At 38.2% G+C, this 23,343-nt stretch overlaps 1 protein-coding gene across 2 annotated transcripts; it reads left to right on the top strand.

The window, feature by feature from the left end:
* The first annotated feature begins 265 nt into the window (after positions 1-265).
* LOC137258927 (uncharacterized) lies at positions 266-22,676 on the top strand. 2 transcript variants are annotated; one of them, XM_067796621.1, is made up of 2 exons: positions 266-527; positions 17,486-22,676. In XM_067796621.1, exon 2 carries the CDS (start codon positions 17,495-17,497, stop codon positions 20,666-20,668), a length of 3,174 nt encoding a protein of 1,057 aa, XP_067652722.1. In that variant the 5' UTR covers positions 266-527; positions 17,486-17,494; the 3' UTR covers positions 20,669-22,676. The 2 variants fall into 2 exon arrangements, with proteins under 2 accessions (XP_067652722.1, XP_067652723.1); XM_067796622.1 differs by lacking the exon at positions 266-527 and adding an exon at positions 11,749-11,905 and having other exon boundaries at positions 17,486-22,026.
* Positions 22,677-23,343: the final 667 nt, after the last annotated feature.

The following is a 23,343-nucleotide window of genomic DNA, read 5'->3' as shown; positions in this document are numbered from 1 at the left end:
TATATTGTTATAGGTTTTGTGTAACCCTACTGGCTTGCAGGCTTATTTATAGAGTTGGTGTAACTCTGCACAATATTTCATTCTGAGATTTCGTGTGTACGCATGAAAATATATATATTTATATCACTTGTGCAGTTGTGCATAAGGTCAAAATAATGCATCACGTGGTGCGACAATGAAACACTTCAATCAGAGATTTTTGTGGATGACAAAATATTTATAGCACTTGTGCAATTTCGCACAATACCTCTGTGGGTCATCACGTGACACCGGGGTAACCGGAGCTCAGGGTCGGAACGTGATCCATATGGCGAGGTAGTAAATTCTATGTTGAATCGCCATCGGAAAATGTCCTGCTAGCAGTACATATGACACTACTGCGGACATGTATACGATAGCCACGGGGTACGAACGACTGTCATGTGGGGCACCTTGCGTGATCTTTGTACCTGTGACTTGTGAAACACCTGATGATCTTATATCTGCCTTGGTGTAGTCTTAGATGGGAGTAACTCACAACTGTACAGGTAAGTGTAGCTACTGGGGAACAAGCCTATCTGGCACCTTAAAGAATATGTGGAATATGACGGCATCAGAGCGTGGTTGTGAGGGCTTTACCCGCTTGGTTTGTTGGATTTTATCAATTTAGGTAAGGGGCACTGATGCGGAGCAACTTCCGTGGACTGGTGGTTTCGTTTGTTATTGTTGTTTTCCTGTGAGTACCCGGATGATATCCCAGATAGTTCACCTCCCATATGCGCATTGCGCATTTGATAGTTTATGTGTAGACTGATCAACAAAGATGTAGTCATTTTACGTCGTTATTATGAAAGCAAATAAAATACCTTGAAGTTTACTTACCTGCCAGTGATAGAAAAAAACTGTTACGACCGAAAAACAAGGAAGTCAGTATAGGTCTTTATATTTTGATTTATAAACCTAATTAGTTCCTTGTCACGTTTGTATGCATTTAATTTAAACAACCCATACGGTCTGCTTATACTTACAGTGAATTTGTAAGATGATTTTAATATCTAAACATTGTATAGATTGCCAAGGTGAATCACATTTCACACACACCCTATTCGCGACCTAGTGTATGCTTTCTGTAATACGGATTCTGCTGAATGCTACAAGAATTAAAACAAAATGCAAATATTAAATTTCAGACAGACGAAAGATATAGCAACAATGTCAGGCTATTACCTCGTTCAGAAATGTATCCGTCAATATCCACATAAAAGAGCGATATTCCATTCATCTGCAGCTGGTAAATAATCCTTCTCTATGTCTTGTGTCTTTCAACAGTCTAATATGCGAAAAAGTGACACATCGTTTGAGAAATTTTTACATTGGTGTACATGTATACATAGTCTCTCTGGTCACCCAGGACAGCACACCTGGCAACTAACTGCACGATGTCCGCCATTATTTAGCCAATAATGAGCAACAATCAATAAATCAAGGCAGTGGCGGTTACTTCTTGGTAGGACGGGTGTTGTTTTTACACTCGTACTTTACGACAGGGTGTATTCAGTATAGATTACATAAATCTACACTCATAAACACTGCCTTTTGGTAAATCCGCTGTGGAAGTAATTAATCAATCAGTGTGTTATCGGTTAATCCTTTGATCGATGTTTGTTTTTGTAACTCAGCTGATAAACTCTCTTACATCACTTACATGCACATATTACATAACATACAATATATTTGCCATTACAGACCTTAATTTATAATGTTGAGTATTTACTCCAGACAGAAGAAACGCCAAATGGGAACCTATGTCGAGTAATTTTAGTGGTGTTACCACTATTTATACCCGTTATAAATTCATTAACTGACCATCAAGCGAATGATGACAAATAACATGTGTAGGTTTATACCATCAAACGCGGGTTACAGCAAGGAAGATGTAATCTCTGTGTCGCATGCAGCCTGAAAACACTTTTGGGCAGAAACTGTTTTGAGCACACCAACGGAACTTCGTACATAAAAAATGCACATACGTGTTTGCTGTGTACTTGGGTATAATCAGTTTTTCTACATAAGAAACTTTTCAAATTTCTCTATCAATGGCAAAGCCGTTATTAGTTTACGAATTCAGATAAATCAACTGTGTGTTTTATTATGATAGATAATAAACCAGGGTCATAGCTACCAAAATTTACGTATGATGTTTGCTATGACAAGCGGGCCAACCCTCAAAACTATCAAAATATAAAGCTTTGCAATCTTTGGGACTTATATGAAACAAATTACTTGCTACGTGTATGTAGACATCATATTTTCACATAACATGATTAAATATGAGGTAAAAAACACAGAAATAGGATCAAATTGGATCAGTCACTATGCCATCCAGGCATCAGAAAAAAATACTGCTGGGATATCAGACAAAGAATACCATGGATATTTTTAAATAACGGCATGTGATGGGCATCCGGCCTCCTCACTTTTTAGGGTGAAGAAATTCTGCTAATTCTGAGGACAGAAGCCCAGTCCTTTTGTCCGTCACGGTCGAGGGAGAGGGTTCTGACCAATTTACTGCTGGGATTCGTAATTAGACAGTTGGTGAGAAACATTATTCGCTCCGCATCAGTGCCCCTTTAAATTAAACTTCACACGAACTGGTCTAATCTGCAAATAGTTACCCAGATCTGGACAATAACCTTGGCTGACCGTTTTGAAAGTATTCTCAACGGGTTTGTGAAAGAACGGACGAGAAGTTTATTCGCGTAAATCAGGATGATATAGAGAACATACAGTCATTGAAGATGCAGTAACATATGATGAGATATACTGGTTATAATTTTAGAAAAGACTTTGAGCAGTTTTAGCGCAATCGATAGTTTCAATACTAGAGGGCTATAATCTGATTTCATAAGTGAGGTAGATTTCTCTACATGCAGGTTATTACAAAGATAATTTTGGAGTATCTTCGTATACGTTCCACATTATGATGCGTACACGATAAAATAACTTGAAATTCGTCACAAATAACATTATTTGCACAATTGTACATGTTTTGTTTTCTAGATCAACATTAAACCATCGTCCCGTTTCAATGGGTAATCTATGATTAGAAGTTCTTAATTTTGTTTTGGTGGTCTGAAAGGTACTAAGTGAAATTTTATATAAATGATAATATTTTCTTTTAGATGAATTTTGGGCATCTTCATACCATGATTGTTTGAACTGGTCAATTAATGAAGTTTTGACAGTGGATGCTAGGGAACGTTTGTGATTGCCAAATATAAATATAAGGGAGTCCGACGTTTTGAAGAATACTTTTGACTGCTTTTAGTTGGCCGAAATCAGCATTCTGGAGAGATGATCTAAACTTCATAATGTTATACAGAACGCGGGGATATACAGAATTTACTAATTTCAATTATAACCTTACACCAGTAGCTGATGATTTTTACTTTTATGTGAACATCAATATGGTATCTGCCCAATCCACCATAATCCATAAAATGTGGAGTAGACTGTTTTACTTTAAGAATATATTTACAAAACGTTTGGTGCGTTCATTTCAGCATGATATATGATAGAGTTTTCATAGCCCCACACTTCCGAACCGTACAGTGGAATTGGTAGGACGCATTGATCGAAAAGTTTAATTTGATAATCGACTGGTATTTGTAGATTTCTCATAATTTTGAAGATGGTAAGCAGGGCTCTTGAAGCTTGTTCCGAAAGTCTCTTAACTGCATTTGAGAATTTACCAGTAGCATTAAATAATATTCCCAAATATATATATTCTCGAACAACCTCAACTTCATCATAAAAAAAGTACAAATTTGAATATATTAGTAACATAGACTTTTGAAACTATCATAATCTCAGTTTTGTTAATCTGAACTTTAATTTTCCATAAAACACAATATTCTGATAATTTATCCAAAGCTAACTGTATAACTTAAATGCTTTCAAGCAGTAGGAGAGTATTATTTGCTTATTGTAAAACCAGCAGCTTAATATACATATCAATTAAGCCATTTACAATTATTGTGAATCATAGTAAAACCTCGTACATTGTTTTCACAAAGGAAGGAATCAAAACCATTTAAATGTGTATAAAGCACGTGACACCGGGGTCACCGGAGCTCAGGGGTCACGGCCGTGGTCGGGTCGGAACGTGGTCCCTATGGCGAGGTAGTAAATCCTATGTTGAATCGCCATCGGAAAATGTCCTGCTAGCAGTACATATGACACTACTGCGGACATGCATACGATAGCCATGGGGTACGAACGACTGTCATGTTGGGCACCTTGCGTGATCTTTGTACCTGTGACTTGTGAAACACCTGATGATCTTATATCTGCCTTGGTGTAGTCTTAGATGGGAGTAACTCACAACTGTACAGGTAAGTGTAGCTACTGGGGAACAAGCCTATCTGGCATCTGTGCGTGGTTGTGAGGGCTTTACCCGCTTGGTTTGTTGGATTTTATCAATTTAGGTAAGGGGCACTGATGCGGAGCAACTTCCGTGGACTGGTGGTTTCGTTTGTTATTGTTGTTTTCCTGTGAGTACCCGGATGATATCCCAGATAGTTCACCTCCCATATGCGCATTGCGCATTTGATAGTTTATGTGTAGACTGATCAACAAAGATGTAGTCATTTTACGTCGTTATTATGAAAGCAAATAAAATACCTTGAAATTTACTTATCTGCCAGTGATATAAAAATAACTGTTCGGACTGAAAAACAAGGAAGTCAGTATAGGTCTTTATATTTTGATTTATAAACCTAATTAGTTCCTTGTCACGTTTGTATGCATTTTGAAAGTTAATTTAAACAACCCATACGGTCTGCTTATACTAAGAGTGAATTTATAAGATGATTTTAATATCTAAACATTGTATAGATTGCCATGGTGAATCACATTTCACACACACCCTATTCGCGACCTAGTGTAAAGTTTTCTGTAATACGGATTCTGCTGAATGCTACAAGAAATAAATTAAAACAAAATGCAAATATTAAATTTCAGACAGACGAAAAGAGCCATATTCCATTCAACTGCAGCTGGTAAATAATCCTGCTCTATATCTTGTGTCTTTCAACAGTCTAATATGCGAAAAAGGGAAACATCGTTTGAGAATTTTTTACACTGGTGTATACGTAATCTCATTGGTCACCCAGCACAGCACGCCTGGCAACTAATTGCACGATGTCCGCCATTAGTTAGCCATTAATGAGCAACAATCAATAAATCAAGGCAGTGGCGGTTAATTCTTTGTAGGACGGATGTTGTTTTTACACTCGTACTTTACGACAGGGTGTATTCAGTATAGATTACGTAAATCTACACTCATGAACAATGCCTTTTGACAAATCCGCTGTGGAAGTAATTAATCAATCAGTGTGTTCTCGGTTAATCCTTTGATCGATGTTTGTTTTTGTAACTCAGCTGATAAACTCTCTTGCATCACTTACATGCACATATTACATAACATGCAATACATATGCCACTACAGACCTTAATTTATAATGTTAAGTATTTACTCCAGACAGAAGAAACGCCAAATGGGAACCTATGTCGAGTAATTTTAGTGGTGTTACCACTATTTATACCCGTTATAAATTCATTAACTGACCATCAAGCGAATGATGACAAATAACATGTGTAGGTTTATACCATCAAACGTGAGTTACAGCAAGGAAGATGCAATCCCTGTGTCGCATGCAGCCTGAAAACACTTTTGGGTAGAAACTGTTTTGAGCCCACCAACGGAACTTCGTACATAAAAAATGCACATACGTATTTGCTGTGTACTTGGGTATAATCAGTTTTTCTACGTAAGAACATTTTCAGATTTCTCTATCAATGGCAAAGCCGTTATTAGTTTACGAATTCAGATAAATCAACTGTGTGTTTTATTATGATAGATAATAAACCAGGGTCATAGCTACCAAAATTTACGTATGATGTTTGCTATGACAAGCGGGCCAACCCTCAAAACTATCTAAATATAAAGCTTTGCAATCTTTCGGACTTATATGAAACAAATTACTTGCTACGTGTACGTAGACATCACATTTTCACATAACATGATTAAAAATCGAGGTAAAAAACACAGAGATAGGATCAAATTGGATCAGTCACTATGCCATCCAGGCATCAGAAAAAAATACTGCTGGGATATTTTGTTACAATCAGACAAAGAATACCATGGATATTTTTAAATAACGGCATGTGATGGGCATCCGGCCTCCTCACTTTTTCGGGTGAAGAAATTCTGCTAATTCTGTGGACAGAAGCCCAGTCCTTTTGTCCGCCACGGTCGAGGTAGAGGGTTCTGACCAATTTACTGCTGGGATTCGTAATTAGACATTTGGTGAGAAACATTATTCGCTCCGCATCAGTGCCCCTTTAAACTTCACACGAACTGGTCTAATCTGCAAATAGTTACCCAGATCTGGACAATAACCTTGGCTGACCCTTTTGAAAGTATTCTCAACAGGTTTTTGAAAGAACAGACGAGAAGTTTATTCTCGTAAATCAGGATGATATAGAGAACATACAGTCATTGAAGATGCAGTAACATATGATGAGATATACTGGTTATAATTTTAGAAAAGACTTTGAGCAGTTTTAGCGCAATCGATAGTTTCAATACTAGAGGGCTATAATCTGATTTCATAAGTGAGGTAAATTTCTCTACATGCAGGTTATTACAAAGAGAACTTTGGAGTATCTTCGTACGTTCCACATTAAGATGCGTACACGATAAAATAACATGAAATTCGTCACAAATAACATTATTTTCACAATTGTACATGTTCTGTTTTCTAGATCAACATTAAACCATCGTCCCGTTTCAATGGGTAATCTATGAATAGAAGTTCTTAATTTTGTTTTGGTGGTCTGAAAGGTACTAAGTGAAATTTTATATAAATGATAATATTTTCTTTTAGATGAATTTTGGGCATCTTCATACCATGATTGTTTGAACTGGTCAATTAATGAAGTTTTGACAGTGGATGCTAGGGAACGTTTGTGATTGCCAAATATAAATATAAGGGAGTCCGACGTTTTGAAGAATACTTTTGACTGCTTTTAGTTGGTCGAAATCAGCATTCTGGAGAGATGATCTAAACTTCATAATGTTATACAGAATGCGGGGATATACAGAATTTACTAATTTCAATTATAACCTTACACCAGTAGCTGATGATTTTTACTTTTATGTGAACATCAATATGGTATCTGCCCAATCCACCATAATCCATAAAATGTGGAATAGACTGTTTTACTTTAAGAATATATTTACAAAACGTTTGGTGCGTTCATTTCAGCATGATATATGATAGAGTTTTCATAGCCCCACACTTCCGAACCGTACAGTGGAATTGGTAGGACGCGTTGATCGAAAAGTTTAATTTGATAATCGACTGGTATTTGTAGATTTCTCATAATTTTGAAGATGGTAAGCAGGGCTCTTGAAGCTTGTTCCGAAAGTCTCTTAACTGCATTTGAGAATTTACCAGTAGCATTACATAATATTCCCAAATATATATATTCTCGAACAACCTCAACTTCATCATAAAAAAAGTACAAATTTGAATATATTAGTAACATAGACTTTTGAAACTATCATAATCTCAGTTTCGTTAATCTGAACTTTAATTTTCCATAAAACACAATATTCTGATAATTTATCCAAAGCTAACTGTATAACTTAAATGCTTTCAAGCAGTAGGAGAGTATTATTTGCTTATTGTAAAACCAGCAGCTTAATATACATATCAATTAAGCCATTTACAATTATTGTGAATCATAGTAAAACCTCGTACATTGTTTTCACAAAGGAAGGAATCAAAACCATTTAAATGTGTATAAAGCACGTGACACCGGGGTCACCGGAGCTCAGGGGTCACGGCCGTGGTCGGGTCGGAACGTGGTCCCTATGGCGAGGTAGTAAATCCTATGTTGAATCGCCATCGGAAAATGTCCTGCTAGCAGTACATATGACACTACTGCGGACATGCATACGATAGCCATGGGGTACGAACGACTGTCATGTTGGGCACCTTGCGTGATCTTTGTACCTGTGACTTGTGAAACACCTGATGATCTTATATCTGCCTTGGTGTAGTCTTAGATGGGAGTAACTCACAACTGTACAGGTAAGTGTAGCTACTGGGGAACAAGCCTATCTGGCATCTGTGCGTGGTTGTGAGGGCTTTACCCGCTTGGTTTGTTGGATTTTATCAATTTAGGTAAGGGGCACTGATGCGGAGCAACTTCCGTGGACTGGTGGTTTCGTTTGTTATTGTTGTTTTCCTGTGAGTGCCCGGATGATATCCCAGATAGTTCACCTCCCATATGCGCATTGCGCATTTGATAGTTTATGTGTAGACTGATCAACAAAGATGTAGTCATTTTACGTCGTTATTGTGAAAGCAAATAAAATACCTTGAAATTTACTTATCTGCCAGTGATATAAAAATAACTGTTCGGACTGAAAAACAAGGAAGTCAGTATAGGTCTTTATATTTTGATTTATAAACCTAATTGGTTCCTTGTCACGTTTGTATGCATTTTGAAAGTTAATTTAAACAACCCATACGGTCTGCTTATACTAAGAGTGAATTTATAAGATGATTTTAATATCTAAACATTGTATAGATTGCCATGGTGAATCACATTTCACACACACCCTATTCGCGACCTAGTGTAAAGTTTTCTGTAATACGGATTCTGCTGAATGCTACAAGAAATAAATTAAAACAAAATGCAAATATTAAATTTCGGACAGACGAAAAGAGCCATATTCCATTCAACTGCAGCTGGTAAATAATCCTGCTCTATATCTTGTGTCTTTCAACAGTCTAATATGCGAAAAAGGGAAACATCGTTTGAGAATTTTTTACACTGGTGTATACGTAATCTCATTGGTCACCCAGCACAGCACACCTGGCAACTAATTGCACGATGTCCGCCATTAGTTAGCCATTAATGAGCAACAATCAATAAATCAAGGCAGTGGCGGTTAATTCTTTGTAGGACGGATGTTGTTTTTACACTCGTACTTTACGACAGGGTGTATTCAGTATAGATTACGTAAATCTACACTCATGAACAATGCCTTTTGACAAATCCGCTGTGGAAGTAATTAATCAATCAGTGTGTTCTCGGTTAATCCTTTGATCGATGTTTGTTTTTGTAACTCAGCTGATAAACTCTCTTGCATCACTTACATGCACATATTACATAACATGCAATACATATGCCACTACAGACCTTAATTTATAATGTTAAGTATTTACTCCAGACAGAAGAAACGCCAAATGGGAACCTATGTCGAGTAATTTTAGTGGTGTTACCACTATTTATACCCGTTATAAATTCATTAACTGACCATCAAGCGAATGATGACAAATAACATGTGTAGGTTTATACCATCAAACGTGAGTTACAGCAAGGAAGATGCAATCCCTGTGTCGCATGCAGCCTGAAAACACTTTTGGGTAGAAACTGTTTTGAGCCCACCAACGGAACTTCGTACATAAAAAATGCACATACGTATTTGCTGTGTACTTGGGTATAATCAGTTTTTCTACGTAAGAACATTTTCAGATTTCTCTATCAATGGCAAAGCCGTTATTAGTTTACGAATTCAGATAAATCAACTGTGTGTTTTATTATGATAGATAATAAACCAGGGTCATAGCTACCAAAATTTACGTATGATGTTTGCTATGACAAGCGGGCCAACCCTCAAAACTATCAAAATATAAAGCTTTGCAATCTTTGGGACTTATATGAAACAAATTACTTGCTACGTGTATGTAGACATCATATTTTCACATAACATGATTAAATATCGAGGTAAAAAACACAGAAATAGGATCAAATTGGATCAGTCACTATGCCATCCAGGCATCAGAAAAAAATACTGCTGGGATATCAGACAAAGAATACCATGGATATTTTTAAATAACGGCATGTGATGGGCATCCGGCCTCCTCACTTTTTAGGGTGAAGAAATTCTGCTAATTCTGAGGACAGAAGCCCAGTCCTTTTGTCCGTCACGGTCGAGGGAGAGGGTTCTGACCAATTTACTGCTGGGATTCGTAATTAGACAGTTGGTGAGAAACATTATTCGCTCCGCATCAGTGCCCCTTTAAATTAAACTTCACACGAACTGGTCTAATCTGCAAATAGTTACCCAGATCTGGACAATAACCTTGGCTGACCGTTTTGAAAGTATTCTCAACGGGTTTGTGAAAGAACGGACGAGAAGTTTATTCGCGTAAATCAGGATGATATAGAGAACATACAGTCATTGAAGATGCAGTAACATATGATGAGATATACTGGTTATAATTTTAGAAAAGACTTTGAGCAGTTTTAGCGCAATCGATAGTTTCAATACTAGAGGGCTATAATCTGATTTCATAAGTGAGGTAGATTTCTCTACATGCAGGTTATTACAAAGATAATTTTGGAGTATCTTCGTATACGTTCCACATTATGATGCGTACACGATAAAATAACTTGAAATTCGTCACAAATAACATTATTTGCACAATTGTACATGTTTTGTTTTCTAGATCAACATTAAACCATCGTCCCGTTTCAATGGGTAATCTATGAATAGAAGTTCTTAATTTTGTTTTGGTGGTCTGAAAGGTACTAAGTGAAATTTTATATAAATGATAATATTTTCTTTTAGATGAATTTTGGGCATCTTCATACCATGATTGTTTGAACTGGTCAATTAATGAAGTTTTGACAGTGGATGCTAGGGAACGTTTGTGATTGCCAAATATAAATGTAAGGGAGTCCGACGTTTTGAAGAATACTTTTGACTGCTTTTAGTTGGTCGAAATCAGCATTCTGGAGAGATGATCTAAACTTCATAATGTTATACAGAACGCGGGGATATACAGAATTTACTAATTTCAATTATAACCTTACACCAGTAGCTGATGATTTTTACTTTTATGTGAACATCAATATGGTATCTGCCCAATCCACCATAATCCATAAAATGTGGAATAGACTGTTTTACTTTAAGAATATATTTACAAAACGTTTGGTGCGTTCATTTCAGCATGATATATGATAGAGTTTTCATAGCCCCACACTTCCGAACCGTACAGTGGAATTGGTAGGACGCGTTGATCGAAAAGTTTAATTTGATAATCGACTTGTATTTGTAGATTTCTCATAATTTTGAAGATGGTAAGCAGGGCTCTTGAAGCTTGTTCCGAAAGTCTCTTAACTGCATTTGAGAATTTACCAGTAGCATTAAATAATATTCCCAAATATATATATTCTCGAACACCCTCAACTTCATCATAAAAAAAGTACAAATTTGAATATATTAGTAACATAGACTTTTGAAACTATCATAATCTCAGTTTTGTTAATCTGAACTTTAATTTTCCATAAAACACAATATTCTGATAATTTATCCAAAGCTAACTGTATAACTTAAATGCTTTCAAGCAGTAGGAGAGTATTATTTGCTTATTGTAAAACCAGCAGCTTAATATACATATCAATTAAGCCATTTACAATTATTGTGAATCATAGTAAAACCTCGTACATTGTTTTCACAAAGGAAGGAATCAAAACCATTTAAATGTGTATAAAGCACGTGACACCGGGGTCACCGGAGCTCAGGGGTCACGGCCGTGGTCGGGTCGGAACGTGGTCCCTATGGCGAGGTAGTAAATCCTATGTTGAATCGCCATCGGAAAATGTCCTGCTAGCAGTACATATGACACTACTGCGGACATGCATACGATAGCCATGGGGTACGAACGACTGTCATGTTGGGCACCTTGCGTGATCTTTGTACCTGTGACTTGTGAAACACCTGATGATCTTATATCTGCCTTGGTGTAGTCTTAGATGGGAGTAACTCACAACTGTACAGGTAAGTGTAGCTACTGGGGAACAAGCCTATCTGGCATCTGTGCGTGGTTGTGAGGGCTTTACCCGCTTGGTTTGTTGGATTTTATCAATTTAGGTAAGGGGCACTGATGCGGAGCAACTTCCGTGGACTGGTGGTTTCGTTTGTTATTGTTGTTTTCCTGTGAGTGCCCGGATGATATCCCAGATAGTTCACCTCCCATATGCGCATTGCGCATTTGATAGTTTATGTGTAGACTGATCAACAAAGATGTAGTCATTTTACGTCGTTATTGTGAAAGCAAATAAAATACCTTGAAATTTACTTATCTGCCAGTGATATAAAAATAACTGTTCGGACTGAAAAACAAGGAAGTCAGTATAGGTCTTTATATTTTGATTTATAAACCTAATTGGTTCCTTGTCACGTTTGTATGCATTTTGAAAGTTAATTTAAACAACCCATACGGTCTGCTTATACTAAGAGTGAATTTATAAGATGATTTTAATATCTAAACATTGTATAGATTGCCATGGTGAATCACATTTCACACACACCCTATTCGCGACCTAGTGTAAAGTTTTCTGTAATACGGATTCTGCTGAATGCTACAAGAAATAAATTAAAACAAAATGCAAATATTAAATTTCAGACAGACGAAAAGAGCCATATTCCATTCAACTGCAGCTGGTAAATAATCCTGCTCTATATCTTGTGTCTTTCAACAGTCTAATATGCGAAAAAGGGAAACATCGTTTGAGAATTTTTTACACTGGTGTATACGTAATCTCATTGGTCACCCAGCACAGCACACCTGGCAACTAATTGCACGATGTCCGCCATTAGTTAGCCATTAATGAGCAACAATCAATAAATCAAGGCAGTGGCGGTTAATTCTTTGTAGGACGGATGTTGTTTTTACACTCGTACTTTACGACAGGGTGTATTCAGTATAGATTACGTAAATCTACACTCATGAACAATGCCTTTTGACAAATCCGCTGTGGAAGTAATTAATCAATCAGTGTGTTCTCGGTTAATCCTTTGATCGATGTTTGTTTTTGTAACTCAGCTGATAAACTCTCTTGCATCACTTACATGCACATATTACATAACATGCAATACATATGCCACTACAGACCTTAATTTATAATGTTAAGTATTTACTCCAGACAGAAGAAACGCCAAATGGGAACCTATGTCGAGTAATTTTAGTGGTGTTACCACTATTTATACCCGTTATAAATTCATTAACTGACCATCAAGCGAATGATGACAAATAACATGTGTAGGTTTATACCATCAAACGTGAGTTACAGCAAGGAAGATGCAATCCCTGTGTCGCATGCAGCCTGAAAACACTTTTGGGTAGAAACTGTTTTGAGCCCACCAACGGAACTTCGTACATAAAAAATGCACATACGTATTTGCTGTGTACTTGGGTATAATCAGTTTTTCTACGTAAGAACATTTTCAGATTTCTCTATCAATGGCAAAGCCGTTATTAGTTTACGAATTCAGATAAATCAACTGTGTGTTTTATTATGATAGATAATAAACCAGGGTCATAGCTACCAAAATTTACGTATGATGTTTGCTATGACAAGCGGGCCAACCCTCAAAACTATCAAAATATAAAGCTTTGCAATCTTTGGGACTTATATGAAACAAATTACTTGCTACGTGTATGTAGACATCATATTTTCACATAACATGATTAAATATCGAGGTAAAAAACACAGAAATAGGATCAAATTGGATCAGTCACTATGCCATCCAGGCATCAGAAAAAAATACTGCTGGGATATCAGACAAAGAATACCATGGATATTTTTAAATAACGGCATGTGATGGGCATCCGGCCTCCTCACTTTTTAGGGTGAAGAAATTCTGCTAATTCTGAGGACAGAAGCCCAGTCCTTTTGTCCGTCACGGTCGAGGGAGAGGGTTCTGACCAATTTACTGCTGGGATTCGTAATTAGACAGTTGGTGAGAAACATTATTCGCTCCGCATCAGTGCCCCTTTAAATTAAACTTCACACGAACTGGTCTAATCTGCAAATAGTTACCCAGATCTGGACAATAACCTTGGCTGACCGTTTTGAAAGTATTCTCAACGGGTTTGTGAAAGAACGGACGAGAAGTTTATTCGCGTAAATCAGGATGATATAGAGAACATACAGTCATTGAAGATGCAGTAACATATGATGAGATATACTGGTTATAATTTTAGAAAAGACTTTGAGCAGTTTTAGCGCAATCGATAGTTTCAATACTAGAGGGCTATAATCTGATTTCATAAGTGAGGTAGATTTCTCTACATGCAGGTTATTACAAAGAGAACTTTGGAGTATCTTCGTACGTTCCACATTAAGATGCGTACACGATAAAATAACATGAAATTCGTCACAAATAACATTATTTTCACAATTGTACATGTTCTGTTTTCTAGATCAACATTAAACCATCGTCCCGTTTCAATGGGTAATCTATGAATAGAAGTTCTTAATTTTGTTTTGGTGGTCTGAAAGGTACTAAGTGAAATTTTATATAAATGATAATATTTTCTTTTAGATGAATTTTGGGCATCTTCATACCATGATTGTTTGAACTGGTCAATTAATGAAGTTTTGACAGTGGATGCTAGGGAACGTTTGTGATTGCCAAATATAAATGTAAGGGAGTCCGACGTTTTGAAGAATACTTTTGACTGCTTTTAGTTGGTCGAAATCAGCATTCTGGAGAGATGATCTAAACTTCATAATGTTATACAGAACGCGGGGATATACAGAATTTACTAATTTCAATTATAACCTTACACCAGTAGCTGATGATTTTTACTTTTATGTGAACATCAATATGGTATCTGCCCAATCCACCATAATCCATAAAATGTGGAATAGACTGTTTTACTTTAAGAATATATTTACAAAACGTTTGGTGCGTTTATTTCAGCATGATATATGATAGAGTTTTCATAGCCCCACACTTCCGAACCGTACAGTGGAATTGGTAGGACGCATTGATCGAAAAGTTTAATTTGATAATCGACTTGTATTTGTAGATTTCTCATAATGTTGAAGATGGTAAGCAGGGCTCTTGAAGCTTGTTCCGAAAGTCTCTTAACTGCATTTGAGAATTTACCAGTAGCATTAAATAATATTCTCAAATATATATATTCTCGAACAACCTCAACTTCATCATAAAAAATTACAAATTTGAATTTATTAGTTACATAGACTTTTGAAACTATCATAATCTCAGTTTTGTTAATCTGAATTTTAATTTTCCATAAAACACAATATTCAGATAATTTATCCAAAGTTAACTGTATATCTCCAACGCTTTCTACCAGTAGAAGAGTATTATTTGCTTATTGTAAAACCAGCAGCTTAATATACATATCAATTAAGCCATTTACAATTATTGTAACTCATAGTAAAACCTCGTATATTCTTTTTACAAAGGAAGGAATCAAGACCATTTAAATGTATATAAAGCAAATAGAAACCAGATTCTCCCATGTCGAACACCAGTGTTACATGAAAACAGGCGTGACGTGACGTTTAACACATGACTGATATGCTAGTACATGTTACGAACAGTCGAAGTACGTTAACCCCGTGTTCTTCGTTACACTCCTTCACTGGGGGTCTAACAAAAGCCAGTAGGAGGTCGCGTCAGGTAACCTTTGAGCGACCTATGATCGTCCAATGAAACGCGAGACCGCTAAACTGCATGATTTGTTAATCAGATAACGGCTACTGTTACGGTTAGATGTGACTTACAAAATACACCGGTCACTGACCCTGATCTCTCACCAAACGAAAACCCACATGTAACACTGATATATAACCTGCAGCATGTACGCTTTTTGGTGTGTGTTGACATGGTGGTTACCATTAGATATTTCAGCAAGCTGACATCCTTTAATGGTTTTGATGTGAATGTTTTCTTGACAGAGCGCTTACAACCGAAAGTGGATTTAGCGGCAGATGTAAATTTGTCGCAACTAGAGTTGGTAAATTTATCAATATAGTTTCTTGTAAACCAAGCTGGTTCAAAATCAACGTTCAGACTGGGTGATTCGCAGCAATGTACCAGCAGTAGGTCTATACAAGCCTCATGCAGCATTATGCAATAATGAAAGCAAATGACAGTCGTTCTCGCCACTGTAGATGAACCAGGTAGGTAGTTTTATCAAACATACACTCCTAGACAGAGGATGTTTTGGAAGATATTCGAAAGTTCCCAAACCGTAGGTCTATACAAGCCTCATGCAGCATTATGCAATAATGAAAGCAAATGACAGTCGTTCTCGCCACTGTAGATGAACCAGGTAGGTAGTGTTATCAAACATACACTCCTAGACAGAGGATGTTTTGGAAGATATTCGAAAGTTCCCAAACCGTAGGTCTATACAAGCCTCATGCAGCATTCTGCAATAATGAAAGCAAATGACAGTCGTTCTCGCCACTGTAGATAAACCAGGTAGGTAGTGTTATCAAACATACAGTCCTCGACAGAGGATGTTTTAGAAGATATTCGAAAGTTCCCAAACCGTAAGAGATAGTTTAAAGGAGATTTAGTTTACTAGTTATAGTTGTACGGTAATAATGAACCCACTTTGCCATGTGAAGAATTATGCGGAGGCCTGTAAATAATCTGGACCAGACAATCCAGTGATCAACAGCATGAGAATCGATCCATTATGAGGTTCAGGTTGAGGCAACATTGATTCGACCGGACGTTGTACAGGCAGAGAATCAGTCATTCAGCAAAACGGTAATTAAATATAACATATAATACACGGGCAACTGCCTTAAAGGGGCAGTAGGGTAGTCATGTGGTTAAAGCGTTGGCTCGTCACGCCGATTACCCGTGTTCAGTACCCTACATGGGTACAATGTGTGAAACCTATTTCTGGTGCTGACCGCCATGATATTGCTGGCATATTGCTAAATGTGGTATTAAACCATACTCACTCCAGAAGGGAACAGATTCTGCGGTGGATCGTTTATGGAATTTTATCGCTGGAATATTGCTAAAAGCGGCATGAAACTAAACTCATTGACTCATCACCACCTTTAACGGTACTACTGCATATTAGCTTGATCACGTTTTGCTCTAAAGGCATGCGGCCAGTGCCTTAAAAGACTTAACATCGTAAGATTGGAGGATGTGGAATTTTTTGTTAGGAAGAAGTAAAACAATTATGTGTTGACAGTGCATTCACAGGTTACTTGTTTCATGCTTCTTCATTATGTAAACAGTGAGTGAGTTAAGTTTCACGTCGCGCATAGCAATATTCCTGTGATACGGCGCCAGTCTGTAAATAATTGAGTCTGGACCAGACAATCCAGTCATGAGCATGAACACAGATCATCGATCTGCGCAATTTGGATATGATGACATGTGTCAACCATGGCAGCGAGCCTGACCACCCGATCCTTTTAGTCGCCTCTTACGACAAGCATGGGCTATTCTAGCCCGGATTCTTCATGGATCTCATTTACAATGAAAATATGACAGAATAATATGTATGCATTATATTGATCAAACGTTATTGGATGAATCACTCTCCACCAAATTTCACTTTTTCAGGTCAGGAAGATGAACTCTGAAGAGACTAGTCCAGTGATTCCCGTTGTGGTCGGTGTCGATGTTGGTGGTACCAACACCGACGCTGTGATTGTCAGCAAAGGCAAGAACAACTCCACTGTGATAGCCACAGTGAAGGAGTTGACGTCGGCGGACGTCACTTCCGGTGTCCGAAATGCCGTCCATGCCGTTCTCCAGCAGGCAACAGACAAGGGACATCGGGTGGCGGTAGTGCAGGTCAACATTGGTACTACCCACTTCGTGAATGCTGTTGTAGAGGGTAGAGGACTTGCTCGGGTCTCTGTGATACGCCTTTGTGGCACAGCGTCTCTAGCTCTTCCACCTTTCAGCGATTTTCCCCCAGATCTCAGAGAAACCATATGTGACAGTGTTTACCTTCTTAATGGAGGTTATAGATTTGATGGTAAGGAGATTGACCCTGTGGATGAGAAACAGATTACTGACGCCCTTTATCAAATAAAGGTAAACAATATCAGGAATATTGTAGTGTCAGGAATATTTTCTCCCGTGAAATCCGACCAAGAAGAAGCAGTTCTTAAAATTATCGCAGACACGTTCCCAGAAGCGTCAGTTACACTTTCTCACAAGATTGGACATATTGGATTACTGGAAAGAGAGAATGCTGCCATTCTAAACGAGTGTCTGAAACCACTTTGCAAGAAAACAGTTGAAGGTTTTCAAACTGCACTAGCAAGTGTTGGTCTATCATGTCCAATATACTTGACTCAAAACGATGGCACCATCATCAGCTCTAATGAAGCTCTACTGTACCCCGTGTACACCTTTGCATCCGGACCAACAAACAGCATGCGAGGAGCGGCTTTCTTATCAGATGTCCAGGATGCCATTGTTCTGGATATTGGTGGCACCACCACAGATGTAGGAGTTCTGAAGAACAGGTTTCCAAGAGAAGCTTCAACTCACGTAAAGATTGGAGGGATCAGGACAAACTTCCGAATGCCGGACGTTCTCAGTATTGGCCTTGGTGGAGGGTCGTATGTCACAGAAAGCCCAGAGGGTTCAGTTACTATTGGACCGCTCAGTGCTGGGTTCAATCTGAAGAATGAAGCCTTCATATTTGGTAATGGTGACACCGATTCTGCACGAAGCTTAACTACATCTGATGTTGCTGTTGCTGCTGGATTGATGAAACTTGGAGAGGAAAGATATGTTGAGCATTTATCCAAGGAATTGGTTGACAAAGTACTAGCAAAGATAGTGGTTATGATAGAAGATGCAATCGATATGGTCAAACTGAGTGGGGAAACTGTACCTGTCCTTCTGGTGGGTGGCGGGAGTGCTTTAGTTGACAGGAATCAGAAAATAAAAGGAGCCTCTGAAGTCATAGTCCCCGAACATTCAGGAGTTGCTAACGCCATTGGTGCTGCACTAAGCCAAGTGTCTGGCAGCTATGATAGTGTCGTGTGTCTCCAGGATATTGTGGATAAACATCAGATGGATGAAGCTGTTGAAGTCGCTGTAGCGGCCCTCCCGGATGATGTAGATGAAAAGAAAGTTGATCTTACTGTGGAACAAGCTCGAAAGCCTTTCTTTGCCAAAGCCAGAGATATTGCATTAGAAGATGCAGTGCGTAAAGCTAAGGACATGGCAATAGAGTGCGGTGCTGACCCGTCATCCATTGAAATTACACAGAAGGAGGACATGACACTCTCCTATATCCCAGGACAAGCAGTGAGAATAAGAATAAAGACAATCGGAAATTTGGAGGAATTGCAATCTGCCCATGCGATAGAGTGGATCCCAATTCCTTTGGGTAAAGGCGAATCAATGTCTGTCAAACTTGAAAAGCAAACAGGTACTTCAACTGGGAAAAGGTTAGGTGATGACAGTGAGACAGGAGACGCTACAAAACACCCAATGGATCCTCAAATTGACCCTATTACCGGAGAATGGATTCTCTCAGAATGGGACCTGGAAGCAATTGTGATTGGTGCAGGTATTTTTGGGTGTGGCGGTGGCGGAAGTCCTCACATTGGCCGACTCAGGGCTCTTGCGTATATGCGGAAAGGCAAGAAAATACGAATTATTTCTCCAGAAAAACTATATGAACAGGCAGATTCTGACAACGATCTTGTTGCTACAGTAGCATTCATGGGGGCTCCTCTGATTATATATGAACAACTGGTGTCCTCCAACGAAACTACCGGAGCGTTCAGATGTATGGAAGATCTTTATACAATTGGTGGATATAAGGATGGCATTTTGAAGAATTCAGAGGGAGCTGAAATCCAGATGAAGGATGGGAGGGCCTATATAGAGAATTACCAGACAAGGTTAGCAGTGGAACAGCCAAAACGGATAATTGCTTTTATGTCTGCTGAGATAGGAGGAATGAACGCTATAGAACCTCTTCTTGTGGCTGCTGACCTTGGTCTGCCTGTTGTTGATTCTGATGGAATGGGAAGGGCTTTTCCAGAATTGCAGATGTTCTGTCCGTATATATATGGAGTCCCTGCTCACCCTGCAGCTCTGGTGGATGACAGAGGCACACGAGCTGTGATGCTGCAAGCACCTTCACCGAAACATCTTGAAAATCACTTCAGAGATACAGTTATTGGGATGGGATGTGCAGCTGGGCTGTCCCTCAGTCCTCTCAACAAACCCACTATTATGGAAAAAACAGTTCTGTATTCCGTCAGCCACGTGTGGAGCGTTGGTAATGCTGTTCTGAGGGCCAGAGTGGAAAAGACTTCCCCTATCGAGGCCATTTTGAAAGCAGAAAGATCCTTCCACATCTTAACTGGTAAAATAAGCGAGGTGCAGAGGGAAACAAGTGGTGGATTCAACAGGGGTAGAGTTCTGATAGACGGCCTTGATTCATTCGCTGAGCAAACCGTCTTGGTTGAATTTCAGAATGAAAATCTGGTTATTTTCCCCTTGGATGCCGAGAAGAAAGCAGGGAAGGCACTGGCCTCGGTCCCAGATCTCATCACCATGGTTGATGCAGACACAGCCGAGCCTATTCCCACCGAAAAAGTGAAATATGGACTCCGGGTTGCAGTTCTCGTACTGGCCTCCCCGGAAATACTACGAACTGATCAGGCTTTGCGATTTGTCGGACCGAAAGCCTTTCATTATGACGATGTTGAGTTTAAACCAATAGGGAACCCCTATCCTGTTCATCCAATACCTCCAAGACGCTAAATAGTTTGCGGACTGATTTTCTGAAAACAAAGACAGTACAAAGACAGATTCTTGTTTATTATTTATTGTGTGTCCGTGAAAACTGTTGTCGAACTGTGGTGTAACGATTCTTTGATACGCATCGATCCATGGTCTGACGATACAGTGAATCGATACAGGGTTTTACATTATCGTATATTCCGATACTTCAAATGGGCATCGATGCTTAACCTTGAATGTTACCGAATTGCGATATCCGTCAAGATGTTTGATGATTAAAATATGCATGCTTTTCCTCTTCATAAATACAAGCTTTCTCGGAAATTCGTGGGTCAAATACTGTGTCAGACATGACGCTCGCAAGGTCTGTGTATGAACTTGTCACGTTTCCGAATGAACATTGATCAACGTTACCGGACATTGACGAAATACTTATAAAACAGTTGGTTATGTTTACTTGAAATCACTGTACATGTATACGAGCTCGGCATATGGCTATATATAGACTGACCATGTAAATACACTGAAATTAACACCCAGAAGTGTATGAAGCACTGCCCACAACTCTGTACTCTTTTAAAATAGCCTATGATAATGTTTTGTTCGTGGAAACCATGTTTTTTTTAAAGCTACTGTTTGAATGCATTTGGATTTCTACAAGTTCTACTGTTCCTATAGTATTATGTTTTCTGTTCTGTCATTTAAACATTTTCTGTGTTTTTATCTTAATGTGTTTTATAGTTGGTGCTGGAATTAAATGTTTAAGTATCGTGACACGCCTCGTGTCGCACCCTTATATCTAGCTTCAGTGCAAAGTACTTTGGCAAAATCGTAGCGACTAAAATTTTAGTGTGGTGATAGATGGTATCGCAGTCTGTATGCCAATACCAGCACTGTGTTCCGGCATGTTTTACAGTCGTCATATTGTCAGATGTACACAATCAAAGAGAATATAGGTAACCTTCCCTGGATTTAGCAACACCTGTAGGCTGAAGTTTGGGCCATGTAAATCTTTTTTTCTGGAGCGAGAGGCCATATTGTGTTTCTAAGGGCAACCCAAACAAATGCATCAAATGGTGATATATTTGTTTTTTTTTTGTCGAAATGCCCATTTCACCCTCAAAGAAACAGATCTACATCGTTTCTCCTCTGATCTAAGGACTCATTTAGCAATGTTCAAGCTATATGCTGGCACTGTGTAACTGATCGAGTCCAGATCCAGAGACCGATACAATGAGCATCGATCTACGCCACTAATTATACCACGAAAGACATAGATTAAATGATAATGTTTCAAGGTGATAAGATAAAGCTGACTGTGTCCTCAGCTCATACTGCTGGCCAAGTTGTTTAAAATACACGCACGCACACACGCACGCACGCACGCACGCATGCACGCATATATGGAATCAGGAATCAACTGGAATTCTTTTCCAGATGAATGCACAAGGATCACGCATTCAACTTGCTGAATAGCATGAGAACGTGAGAACAACTGGATTTGAGTGTAAAGAATGCTCATAATTCACTAGTTTTCACAATAATAATGTTTTCATAGCAATAACCCTTTGAACATTACAAATTAATTTTAAATACATCAGTTCATATGCAAACGGTATCTGTTAATAGTATGGGATTTGTTCCAACATTTAGTGTAGAACAGTTGAAGTTAGTGAGTACATTTACCCTCGTTCTACCTGTTCTGTATTTTGTGGTAAATATTATTTTATATGTACATACAAAGAAATATGCGTATAATATTGCAAATACACACATGTATAAACGCACACACACACACGCACGCGCTAATTGTTACAGATTTAAGTATGAAGCGACTAGGCATCTAACCCTGGTTAGGATTAAAGGGTTCAGGTAGTCATCCATTATCTCCTGTTATTCAGGCTCTTAACACTTTCGAGACAATGTTTTCCTGAACAAAACATTATTGTTGTGAGTAAATGTTCACTTTACAGGTGATTTAATCGATATGCACCAGTCACCAATGTTAAAAATAAATCTACGCTCTTTATGACTTGTTAGTTCGTTTTATTCATATTTCTGTAGGCACTTTACATTACAGTATGTAAATACAGTGCAACGGCACATGTCCATTAGTCGTAGACGATATCAAAGACAGAAAATATACCTGTCCACATCTCTAGAAATCTCTTGTACTTTTCACCTGCAAAACACCCGGCGGCGTATGAAATTACAGGTACTAGCTACATGTTGTTTATTTAGATGACAAAATATCGTGTGCGGATCAGCGTAATCTAAAACGAAAAATGTTGCACCTATTATAGTTATCTATGAAGAAGAGCTGTGTATGTAGATAATCTAGGTGGATTAATGCTTTATATAGATACATGGATGTGTAAGTTAGAAGGTTGGGAACGTGTTATTAGAATGGGACACGTAGTTGAGATAAATACATACGTGGTTAGTAGAAAATATAATAAAGCATGTGGAGGTTACACATCAGTATGTAAGTAATTAGTTGTATTTGTTACATAAATCTGACTAAGTCTAAGTATATTTAAGTACACCTAGACAATTCTGAATCAATCAATCAACTCACCAATCAACAGATTAATCAATCAATCACTTGCTCGATCACTCAGATAACCAAACTCTTAACTCAACCAAACACAGCCCAACAATCATTAAGTCTGCACTCTATGAACTGATCTCAACGA

This window comes from Haliotis asinina, chromosome 12, assembly GCF_037392515.1.
Source record: "Haliotis asinina isolate JCU_RB_2024 chromosome 12, JCU_Hal_asi_v2, whole genome shotgun sequence".
Taxonomy (NCBI): domain Eukaryota; kingdom Metazoa; phylum Mollusca; class Gastropoda; order Lepetellida; family Haliotidae; genus Haliotis; species Haliotis asinina.
The sequence above is the reverse complement of the archived record's forward strand: the minus strand, read 5'-3'. Positions and strand labels throughout refer to the sequence as shown.

What these genes read in the sequence shown, in the direction of transcription:
- LOC137258927 (XM_067796621.1), top strand. Translation starts at nt 17,495, where the DNA reads ATGAACTCTGAAGAGACTAGTCCAGTGATTCCCGTTGTGGTCGGTGTC.